General features: G+C 38.2%; 1 protein-coding gene across 1 annotated transcript; it reads left to right on the top strand.

Annotated features, from left to right (window-relative positions):
- The first annotated feature begins 8,496 nt into the window (after positions 1 to 8,496).
- LOC115920188 lies at positions 8,497 to 12,214 on the top strand. The gene is made up of 4 exons (XM_030975313.1): positions 8,497 to 8,747; positions 9,907 to 10,078; positions 10,445 to 10,593; positions 11,062 to 12,214. The coding sequence occupies exons 1-4, from the start codon at positions 8,738 to 8,740 to the stop codon at positions 11,238 to 11,240; spliced, it is 510 nt and encodes a 169-aa protein (XP_030831173.1). The 5' UTR covers positions 8,497 to 8,737; the 3' UTR covers positions 11,241 to 12,214.
- The last annotated feature ends 380 nt before the right edge of the window (positions 12,215 to 12,594 follow it).

The following is a 12,594-nucleotide window of genomic DNA, read 5'->3' as shown; positions in this document are numbered from 1 at the left end:
AAAGTTATCCCCCCCCCCCTCCAATTTTCCATATGTTGTACACGTAGACTTATGAAAATGACTGTCTGCAGAAAGACTAGTTCGCTATCGAAGAACCATCTAACTTTTGATAAAATAGCATTTTTTCGAAAGATAAGACCTTAATCTTGAACTTCCATTAATCTCTTTAATACGTATTTTCTCTGAGCGCTAGCGGACCGATCCAAAGTTATCCCCCCATCCCCTTCCAATTTTCCATATGTTGTACACTTAGAGTTAGGAAAATGACTGTCTGCAGGAAGACTAGTTCGCTATCGAAGAACCATCTAACTTTTGATAAAATAGCATTTTTTCGAAAGATAAGACCTTAATCTTGAACTTCCATTAATCTCTTTAATACGTATTTTCTCTGAGCGCTAGCGGACCGATCCAAAGTTATCCCCCCATCCCCTTCCAATTTTCCATATGTTGTACACTTAGAGTTAGGAAAATGACTGTCTGCAGGAAGACTAGTTCGCTATCGAAGAACCATCTAACTTTTGATAAAATAGCATTTTTTCGAAAGATAAGACCTTAATCTTGAACTTCCATTAATCTCTTTAATACGTATTTTCTCTGAGCGCTAGCGGACCGATCCAAAGTTATCCCCCCATCCCCTTCCAATTTTCCATATGTTGTACACTTAGAGTTAGGAAAATGACTGTCTGCAGGAAGACTAGTCCGCTATCGAAGAACCATCTAACTTTTGATAAAATAGCATTTTTTCGAAAGATTAGACCTTGTTCTTGAACTTCCATTAATCTCTTTAATACGTATTTTCTCTGAGCGCTAGCGGACCGATCCAAAGTTACCCCCCCCCTCCAATTTTCCATATGTTGTACACGTAGAGTTAGGAAAATGACTGTCTGCAGGAAGACTAGTTCGCTATCGAAGAACCATCTAACTTTTGATAAAATAGTATTTTTTCGAAAGATGAGACCTTAATCTTGAACTTCCATTAATCTCTTTAATACGTATTTTCTCTGAGCGCTAGCGGACCGATCCAAAGTTATCCCCCCCCCCCCTCCAATTTTCCATATGTTGTACACGTAGACTTATGAAAATGACTGTCTGCAGAAAGACTAGTTCGCTATCGAAGAACCATCTAACTTTTGATAAAATAGCATTTTTTCGAAAGATCAGACCTTAATCTTGAACTTCCATTAATCTCTTTAATACGTATTTTCTCTGAGCGCTAGCGGACCGATCCAAAGTTATCCCCCCATCCCCTTCCAATTTTCCATATGTTGTACACTTAGAGTTAGGAAAATGACTGTCTGCAGGAAGACTAGTTCGCTATCGAAGAACCATCTAACTTTTGATAAAATAGCATTTTTTTGAAAGATGAGACCTTGTTCTTGAACTTCCATTAATCTCTTTAATACGTATTTTCTCTGAGCGCTAGCGGACCGATCCAAAGTTACCCCCCCCCCTTCCAATTTTCCATATGTTGTACACGTAGACTTAGGAAAATGACTGTCTGCAGGAAGACTAGTTCGCTATCGAAGAACCATCTAACTTTTGATAAAATAGCATTTTTTCGAAAGATGAGACCTTAATCTTGAACTTCCATTAATCTCTTTAATACGTATTTTCTCTGAGCGCTAGCGGACCGATCCAAAGTTATCCCCCCCCCCCCCCTCCAATTTTCCATATGTTGTACACGTAGAGTTAGGAAAATGACTGTCTGCAGAAAGACTAGTTCGCTATCGAAGAACCATCTAACTTTTGATAAAATAGCATTTTTTCGAAAGATAAGACCTTAATCTTGAACTTCCATTAATCTCTTTAATACGTATTTTCTCTGAGCGCTAGCGGACCGATCCAAAGTTACCCCCCCCCCCTCAATTTTCCATATGTTGTACACGTAGACTTATGAAAATGACTGTCTGCAGGAAGACTAGTTCGCTATCGAAGAACCATCTAACTTTTGATAAAATAGCATTTTTTCGAAAGATCAGACCTTAATCTTGAACCTCCATTAATCTCTTTAATACGTATTTTCTCTGAGCGCTAGCGGACCGATCCAAAGTTACCCCCCCCCCCCCTTCCAATTTTCCGTATGTTGTACACGTAGAGTTAGGAAAATGACTGTCTGCAGGAAGACTAGTTCGCTATCGAAGAACCATCTAACTTTTGATAAAATAACATTTTTTCGAAAGATGAGACCTTAATCTTGAACTTCCATTAATCTCTTTAATACGTATTTTCTCTGAGCGCTAGCGGACCGATCCAAAGTTATCCCCCCATCCCTTCCAATTTTCCATATGTTGTACACTTAGAGTTAGGAAAATGACTGTCTGCAGGAAGACTAGTCCGCTATCGAAGAACCATCTAACTTTTGATAAAATAGCATTTTTTGAAAGATCAGACCTTAATCTTGAACTTCCATTAATCTCTTTAATACGTATTTTCTCTGAGCACTAGCGGACCGATCCAAAGTTACCCCCCACCCCTTCCAATTTTCCATAATGTTGTACACGTAGACTTATGAAAATGACTGTCTGCAGGAAGACTAGTTCGCTATCGAAGAACCATCTAACTTTTGATAAAATAACATTTTTTCGAAAGATGAGACCTTAATCTTGAACTTCCATTAATCTCTTTAATACGTATTTTCTCTGAGCGCTAGCGGACCGATCCAAAGTTATCCCCCCCCCCCTCCAATTTTCCATACGTTGTACACGTAGACTTATGAAAATGACTGTCTGCAGAAAGACTAGTTCGCTATCGAAGAACCATCTAACTTTTGATAAAATAGCATTTTTTCGAAAGATAAGACCTTAATCTTGAACTTCCATTAATCTCTTTAATACGTATTTTCTCTGAGCGCTAGCGGACCGATCCAAAGTTATCCCCCCATCCCCTTCCAATTTTCCATATGTTGTACACTTAGAGTTAGGAAAATGACTGTCTGCAGGAAGACTAGTCCGCTATCGAAGAACCATCTAACTTTTGATAAAATAGCATTTTTTCGAAAGATGAGACCTTGTTCTTGAACTTCCATTAATCTCTTTAATATGTATTTTCTCTGAGCGCTAGCGGACCGATCCAAAGTTACCGCCCCCCCCCCTCCAATTTTTCATATGTTGTACACGTATAGTTAGGAAAATGACCGTCTGCAAGAAGACTAGTCCGCTATCGAAGAACCATCTAACTTTTGATAAAATATCATTTTTTCGAAAGATCAGACCTTTTCTTGAACTTCCATTAATCTCTTTAATATGTATTTTCTCTGAGCGCTAGCGGACCGATCCAAAGTTACCCCCCCCCCTCCAATTGTCCATATGTTGTACACGTATAGTTAGGAAAATGACCGTCTGCAGGAAGACTAGTCCGCTATCGAAGAACCATCTAACTTTTGATAAAATGTCATTTTTTCGAAAGATCAGACCTTGTTCTTGAACTTCCATTAATCTCTTTAATATGTATTTTCTCTGAGCGCTAGCGGACCGATCCAAAGTTACCCCCCCCCCCTCCAATTTTCCATAGGTTGTACACGCAGAGTTAGGAAAATGACCGTCTGCAAGAAGACTAGTCCACTATCGAAGAACCACCTAACTTTTGATAAAATGTCATTTTTTCGAAAGATCATACCTTTTTCTTGAACTTCCATTAATCTCTTTAATATGTATTTTCTTTGAGCGCTAGCGGACCGATCCAAAGTTACCCCCCCCCCTCCAATTGTCCATATGTTGTACACGTATAGTTAGGAAAATGACCGTCTGCAGGAAGACTAGTCCGCTATCGAAGAACCATCTAACTTTTGATAAAATGTCATTTTTTCGAAAGATCAGACCTTGTTCTTGAACTTCCATTAATCTCTTTAATACGTATTTTCTCTGAGCGCTAGCGGACCGATCTAAAGTTACCCCCCCCCCCCCTCCAATTTTCCATAATTATGTTGTACACGTAGAGTTAGGAAAATGACCGTCTGCAAGAAGACTAGTCCACTATCGAAGAACCACCTAACTTTTCATAAAATGTCATTTTTTCGAAAGATGAGACCTTATTCTTGAACCTCCATTAATCTCTTGAATAGGTATTTTCTCTGAGCACTAGCGGACCGATCCAAAGTTACCCCCCCCCCCTCCAATTTTCCATATGTTGTACACGTATAGTTAGGAAAATGACCGTCTGCAAGAAGACTAGTCCACTATCGAAGAACCATCTAACTTTTGATAAAATATCATTTTTTCGAAAGATGAGACCTTGTTCTTGAACCTCCATTAATCTCTTAAATAGGTATTTTCTCTGAGCACTAGCGGACCGATCCAAAGTTACCCCCCCCCCCTCCGATTGTCCCATAGGTTGTACACGTAGAGTTAGGAAAATGACCGTCTGCAGGAAGACTAGTCCGCTATCGAAGAACCATCTAACTTTTGATAAAATGTCATTTTTTCGAAAGATCAGACCTTGTTCTTGAACTTCCATTAATCTCTTTAATATGTATTTTCTCTGAGCGCTAGCGGACCGATCTAAAGTTACCCCCCCCCCTTCCAATTTTCCATAATTATGTTGTACACGTAGAGTTAGGAAAATGACCGTCTGCAAGAAGACTAGTCCACTATCGAAGAACCACCTAACTTTTCATAAAATGTCATTTTTTCGAAAGATGAGACCTTGTTCTTGAACCTCCATTAATCTCTTGAATAGGTATTTTCTCTGAGCACTAGCGGACCGATCCAAAGTTACCCCCCCCCCCTCCAATTTTCCATATGTTGTACACGTATAGTTAGGAAAATGACCGTCTGCAAGAAGACTAGTCCACTATCGAAGAACCATCTAACTTTTGATAAAATATCATTTTTTCGAAAGATGAGACCTTGTTCTTGAACCTCCATTAATCTCTTAAATAGGTATTTTCTCTGAGCACTAGCGGACCGATCCAAAGTTACCCCCCTCCCCCCTCCGATTGTCCCAGAGGTTGTACACGCAGAGTTAGGAAAATGACCGTCTGCAAGAAGACTAGTCCACTATCGAAGAACCACCTAACTTTTGATAAAATATCATTTTTTCGAAAGATCAGACCTTGTTCTTGAACTTCCATTAATCTCTTTAATATGTATTTTCTCTGAGCGCTAGCGGACCGATCCAAAGTTACCGCCCCCCCCCCCCCCTCCAATTTTCCATATGTTGTACACGTATAGTTAGGAAAATGACCGTCTGCAAGAAGACTAGTCCGCTATCGAAGAACCATCTAACTTTTGATAAAATATCATTTTTTCGAAAGATCAGACCTTTTTCTTGAACTTCCATTAATCTCTTTAATATGTATTTTCTCTGAGCGCTAGCGGACCGATCCAAAGTTACCCCCCCCCCTCCAATTGTCCATATGTTGTACACGTATAGTTAGGAAAATGACCGTCTGCAGGAAGACTAGTCCGCTATCGAAGAACCATCTAACTTTTGATAAAATGTCATTTTTTCGAAAGATCAGACCTTGTTCTTGGACTTCCATTAATCTCTTTAATATATATTTTCTCTGAGCGCTAGCGGACCGATCCAAAGTTACCCCCCCCCCCCCTCCAATTTTCCATAGGTTGTACACGCAGAGTTAGGAAAATGACCGTCTGCAAGAAGACTAGTCCACTATCGAAGAACCACCTAACTTTTGATAAAATGTCATTTTTTCGAAAGATGAGACCTTATTCTTGAACTTCTATTGATCTCTTAAATAGATATTTTCTCTGAGCACTAGCGGACCGATCCAAAGTTACCCCCCCCCCCCTCCGATTGTCCCATAGGTTGTACACGTAGAGTTAGGAAAATGACCGTCTGCAGGAAGACTAGTCCGCTATCGAAGAACCATCTAACTTTTGATAAAATATCATTTTTTCGAAAGATCAGACCTTTTTCTTGAACTTCCATTAATCTCTTTAATATGTATTTTCTCTGAGCGCTAGCGGACCGATCCAAAGTTACCCCCCCCCTCCAATTGTCCATATGTTGTACACGTATAGTTAGGAAAATGACCGTCTGCAGGAAGACTAGTCCGCTATCGAAGAACCATCTAACTTTTGATAAAATGTCATTTTTTCGAAAGATCAGACCTTGTTCTTGAACTTCCATTAATCTCTTTAATACGTATTTTCTCTGAGCGCTAGCGGACCGATCTAAAGTTACCCCCCCCCCCCTCCAATTTTCCATAATTATGTTGTACACGTAGAGTTAGGAAAATGACCGTCTGCAAGAAGACTAGTCCACTATCGAAGAACCACCTAACTTTTCATAAAATGTCATTTTTTCGAAAGATGAGACCTTATTCTTGAACCTCCATTAATCTCTTGAATAGGTATTTTCTCTGAGCACTAGCGGACCGATCCAAAGTTACCCCCCCCCTCCAATTTTCCATATGTTGTACACGTATAGTTAGGAAAATGACCGTCTGCAAGAAGACTAGTCCACTATCGAAGAACCATCTAACTTTTGATAAAATATCATTTTTTCGAAAGATGAGACCTTGTTCTTGAACCTCCATTAATCTCTTAAATAGGTATTTTCTCTGAGCACTAGCGGACCGATCCAAAGTTACCCCCCCCCCTCCGATTGTCCCATAGGTTGTACACGTAGAGTTAGGAAAATGACCGTCTGCAGGAAGACTAGTCCGCTATCGAAGAACCATCTAACTTTTGATAAAATGTCATTTTTTCGAAAGATCAGACCTTGTTCTTGAACTTCCATTAATCTCTTTAATACGTATTTTCTCTGAGCGCTAGCGGACCGATCTAAAGTTACCCCCCCCCCTTCCAATTTTCCATAATTATGTTGTACACGTAGAGTTAGGAAAATGACCGTCTGCAAGAAGACTAGTCCACTATCGAAGAACCACCTAACTTTTCATAAAATGTCATTTTTTCGAAAGATGAGACCTTGTTCTTGAACCTCCATTAATCTCTTGAATAGGTATTTTCTCTGAGCACTAGCGGACCGATCCAAAGTTACCCCCCCCCCCCTCCAATTTTCCATATGTTGTACACGTATAGTTAGGAAAATGACCGTCTGCAAGAAGACTAGTCCGCTATCGAAGAACCATCTAACTTTTGATAAAATATCATTTTTTCGAAAGATCAGACCTTTTTCTTGAAATTCCATTAATCTCTTTAATATGTATTTTCTCTGAGCGCTAGCGGACCGATCCAAAGTTACCCCCACCCCCTCCAATTGTCCATATGTTGTACACGTATAGTTAGGAAAATGACCGTCTGCAGGAAGACTAGTCCGCTATCGAAGAACCATCTAACTTTTGATAAAATTCCATTTTTTCGAAAGATCAGACCTTGTTCTTGAACTTCCATTAATCTCTTTAATATGTATTTTCTCTGAGCGCTAGCGGACCGATCCAAAGTTACCCCCCCCCCCCTCCAATTTTCCATAGGTTGTACACGCAGAGTTAGGAAAATGACCGTCTGCAAGAAGACTAGTCCACTATCGAAGAACCACCTAACTTTTGATAAAATGTCATTTTTTCGAAAGATGAGACCTTATTCTTGAACTTCCATTGATCTCTTAAATAGGTATTTTCTCTGAGCACTAGCGGACCGATCCAAAGTTACCCCCCCCCCCCCTCCGATTGTCCCATAGGTTGTACACGTAGAGTTAGGAAAATGACCGTCTGCAGGAAGACTAGTCCGCTATCGAAGAACCATCTAACTTTTGATAAAATATCATTTTTTCGAAAGATCAGACCTTGTTCTTGAACTTCCATTAATCTCTTTAATACGTATTTTCTCTGAGCGCTAGCGGACCGATCTAAAGTTACTCCCCCTTCCAATTTTCCATCATTATGTTGTACACGTAGAGTTAGGAAAATGACCGTCTGCAAGAAGACTAGTCCACTATCGAAGAACCACCTAACTTTTGATAAAATATCATTTTTTCGAAAGATCAGACCTTGTTCTTGAACTTCCATTAATCTCTTTAATACGTATTTTCTCTGAGCGCTAGCGGACCGATCCAAAGTTACCCCCCCCCCCCCCTCCAATTGTTATATATGTATTACACATAGAGATTAATAGGAAAATTACTGTCTTTTTTAACCTTAACTTTTCTAGTTTAATATTAATAATAATATAATTCATTATTTTTGTTCGTTTTTGTTAAAATTCAGGTGAATAAATAATTTATTTAGTTACATTAATTCAATTTTAATCGTAGACCCTTATACTTTTCACATCCTTCAAATTGGTTTTCCGGCTGGAATCCGGCCAACTTCCATTCAATATATTTTTGGAGAAGATCAAAGTCCAAAACTCTACACACAATCCAGTTGACCGAAAAGATCAATCGTTTTTCAAACAATATAATATAATAGTATAACATAATAACAATGTTATAATATATATAACAACATAATTTTTGCAAATCATATATACCATGATAATTATGAAAACTATGATTTTAAAAAAAGAATTTTTGAAATCATATGGTATCGAAATCATAGCAATTAAAGACCTTGACCGGAGCAGAGCATTATATAGACAAATTATATACCTACGGACTCGTGAATATTTACTGAATATGAAAATGCAAACTTCTCGAGATTCCACGGCCTCTGAAAGAAGTATTTAGCATCCGAACCCCAGGATTCACGGATTTGAGAGGGGCACCCCGGAGATTTAGTTTCGGCTGCGCTAGCCGGTGGCCGTTTCTACCCGTTTCTGATGACGTCATAACGTGTAGGTTATTTGGCCACTCGGTATTGCAGCTGGTTCTTCGCATGGTGGTCGGTATGTGAAGTTTTCTTCTCTCTTTTTTTGTTGTTGTAAATATCAATGTCGAAGCTGTATTTGGACATTTTACGATTAGAATGTTGACATTTTATATCTGTATTAATTTCACGCTACGTAATATGGAATATCAACCCCAAATTTCCACTAAATTAGATTGAAACGAATCATTTGCCCGCGCTGCTGGCTGCCTGCCTCGGTCTGCGATTGCACAACTTTCAGCAATCTATCGCTGAGCCTCGCGAGAGCACTCGGCCCGCGGCCGGCCCGGCCTGACTTGCCGCGCCGTGTCATGCTGGTGGTCGTGGAATATTTCTCGAACAAAACTAAGTTTCGCTCGCTTTTATCGCACAGATAGCCTTTCCTTTTGCATGGTTTACCAGCATTAAATCAAAGAATTATTTAGATCTACATTGTTTTATTGTCTAGAATATAGTCTGTAAACAATGAAAAATAAGAAGAAGATGAAATGGAGATTTTGAAGAAGAATTGGGCCTAAAAAAGAAGAAAAAGAAAACTAGGTAGTTGGTAGAATCTAGGCCTTGGACTCGTGCCGCCCAGTGGCAGTGCACTGCAGTACAGTGAAGCCAGGAACTAAATTATTTTGAATTGATGTCAGAAATCACATGGGTGCCTCTTCTTGATACTTTCTCGTGATGAAAACACTGTTTTTATTCAAATCAAAATGGTCTAGAGTCTAGATCTAGTGTTGTTGCCAGGGATGATTATTAAAACAAAATCATCGGTCATTTGTTGTTGACTTTGCTTCTTTTTTTTATCCGACTACAGATATAACTTTGCTTTTTTTTTCTTCTATGAAACTAGCCTCAAGTTGTTCTTTTTGTTTGGATGTGGGTAAAATCCTTATTTATATGCATACGGTGTAATAATACTTTGAAGATGTTTGTCAAAATGCGAGCAAAATATTTACATTTATTTTAATAATGTACATTCAAGTTTAATTTAGTTCAATTTTGATCATGACATTCATATTTTTTTTGTTGCAATTTTCTAAATGATTAATATTCATTGTGGAATGAAAAAATAGTTTTGGCGAAGGGATGAGATGCTTGGAAATGCCGAGATCATGATTGCTAACTATTTAAATGAACTCTCCTTCACCTTTACCGCATATATTATATTCCCAATCTTATTACAGGTACAAAGGTGTACGACAAGCTTCGAGAGGAATGGCTGAGGACCAGACTGATGAACGACATTGGGATGATGTCCCCACATGCCCAAACCAGCAAGGTTGAATCATTCCACAACATCCTCCTTCACTTTTGCCCCAAGTTGCTTGTATACTCATATCAAGGGATGAAGTGCAGGTAAATTAGGCAATTAATTCATCAACATTATGCTCCCCTAATATAAATTTAACAAGAACGTCACAGAGGGCAGTGTTGTTTCTTCTTCTTCTTTTTTTGAATTTGATTTTATTGGTTTTATGTTTTAAAGTTATTATTTTCTTTTTGTTATAGCCAGGTTCTTTCTATTTCATATTTTGTTGGGTTTTTTTATTTTTTTTTATTTATTATTTGTAACACATGCTTTTTACACTAACTCTTGCCTTCACTTATTGGAGAGTAGGTAACGAGTTTATGATGATAGACATTACATTACCAAAAAGATAAAATCAACTGTCACAAGTATGTTATTCATGTGACCTTTATTTTTAACTTCACTCTTTTCAGATTATATTTGGCTGTCCTACATTGGAACGAAAATTGTGATAGAGCCCAGGCTGTTGATGCCGAAGGGAACCCAGTGTACAGGTTGAAGTATCCACGCTCGAAGGAAGGAGGCCACACAGTGGAGAGAGTGCTGACAGCTGGCACATGTGGTAAGTAGCCACATGTCTAGTGAATGATATCAATATTCAACAAAAGAGCTCAATTATATATAGAAATCTTTTATTACTTCATGATCAATAGAATTCAAATTAGTAGATTCTTGTGGCCTATATGCCCTTAATTTAATCTGTTGATTAAATTGATAATTATAAACATGTATTGGGTTACTTTCTGCAAATGTGTAATATTGAGTAGCAAGCAGAAACAGGCATATATGTCAGTCCCCAAGTCAGTGAACTACCTATTCAGCAAAGAACATGTGCATGCCATTGGTATTTGATTGGTCATCCACCTACAAATAGTGTGTAAAATTAGGTAATTCAATATTTGTGAGAAAAAGAGTTTTCTCTTCTTATGTTCTTATTTTTCTCTTTTCCTTTTTTCCTCTTATCAAAATGTATTTTTTTAACACCGTATAGATGAATTTTCAAGGTATAGTTTTGGATTTTATCTTGTAGGTTATGTGAAAGCCCTGATGAGAGTTGTCGTAGAACTGGTGGAAAACAGGGAGCAGCTCAGAGACAACATGGAGGAGCTACAGCCTCAACCAGCACGGAGTGCCTCTCATCATCACCCCGACAATGGAGAAGCCGTGCAAGCTTTTGAACAACATCATCGCTTTGGCGATAGAAACTAGTTCTTTTGGTGATAGAAACTATGATGAATGTGTCAGCTACCTGAACATTAACCACTGATTGTTTTATTTCAGTACAAGACATGTTTTTCATAGACCCTAAATTATGTTTATGCCAGTATAATTATGGAGAGTAACATGGAAGTACTCTATGCAAGTGAGTAGTGGATTCCGATTCTATGTGAGTGTAAAGCACTAGAAACTTGTCTGTAAGCTTGTACATACTTACACAAGCCAAAGTCCATGGTACACATCAATAGTCATTGGTTTTAATAGGTAAAATACTTATTAAATTTGTAAAACTTACATTTTTAGTTCAATTAAAAACAATTTCTGAAGCATATGCACTAGATTTTCATAAACACTAAGTAAATCACTGTTGATCATGAATTTGGCACCAAATATAATCTGATTTTTCTCACAGTCCTTCATCTTGGCCAATGCTTTTTGCTTCTTATTTGCAAAAAATAAAAAATTAAAAAATGCATTTTTTTTCTTCATCTAAACTGTTCTTATTCAAGAACCATTTGATGTATTGCACCAGATATGACTTTATTTTTTGTTTTTGATTTTTTCCCTTTTCTGCCGAGGTGAATTGTGTTATTCATTTTCAAAGTTAGTAGTTTTAAAGATCATGCCATATTATCACAGAAGAGGAAACATTGTGATGATACTTCATCGCATCCATACTTTTTTTCCTAACAGCGGTTTCCTGTTTGTCCTAAAACCTGGTTATAAAAGATTGAAAAATAATCATCCTTGCAGATATAATAAAAATAGTCATCTATCCTGTAAACTTTACATAAAATAAGGATGAATGTAATGTACATGTTGCATCAAAGTTTTTGTTCCAATGGTGCATCATTTTGAAATATATTGCACAAACAGAGAAGAAAATGATTGGAGGGAAAAACCGTCAATGGGATGTTCTGAGAATATTTTGAGCAAAGGTAAACAAAAATTCATCTAAAGGAACACAAATCTTGTTTGTTTATTTCTATTATAGGTGTCTTGTAGGAAGCTTCATAATTTAAAGATGGAAATTGCTGTGAAAATGAGAGTGAGATAGAGAATGTGAAGGAAGAAGAGGGATAAAGATAGATACCAATAGGGATAGAGTGAGAGATGTGAATGTGATGGATGGAAGAGGAGAAAGAGAGATTGTGAAAGAGTGAGAGATGGGAATGTGATGGATGGAAGAGGCGAAAGAGAGATTGTGAAAGAGTGAGAGATGGGAATGTGGAGGGTGGAGGAGGAAAAGAGAGGCAGAGGGAGAGAGTGAGAGATGGGAATGTGGAGGAAGAGGAGAAGGAGGGACAGAGTGAGAGATGGGAATGTGGAGGGTGGAAGAGGAGAA

This window comes from Strongylocentrotus purpuratus, unplaced genomic scaffold, assembly GCF_000002235.5.
Source record: "Strongylocentrotus purpuratus isolate Spur 01 unplaced genomic scaffold, Spur_5.0 spur5_scaffold_8, whole genome shotgun sequence".
NCBI lineage: Eukaryota > Metazoa > Echinodermata > Echinoidea > Camarodonta > Strongylocentrotidae > Strongylocentrotus > Strongylocentrotus purpuratus.
The sequence above is the reverse complement of the archived record's forward strand: the minus strand, read 5'-3'. Positions and strand labels throughout refer to the sequence as shown.

Bases quoted from the DNA above. Each gene is read 5' to 3' on its own strand.
- LOC115920188 (XM_030975313.1), top strand. The intron at 10,079-10,444 runs GTAAATTAGGCA...CACTCTTTTCAG, and splicing joins TATCAAGGGATGAAGTGCAG to ATTATATTTGGCTGTCCTAC. The intron at 10,594-11,061 runs GTAAGTAGCCAC...TTTATCTTGTAG, and splicing joins GCTGACAGCTGGCACATGTG to GTTATGTGAAAGCCCTGATG.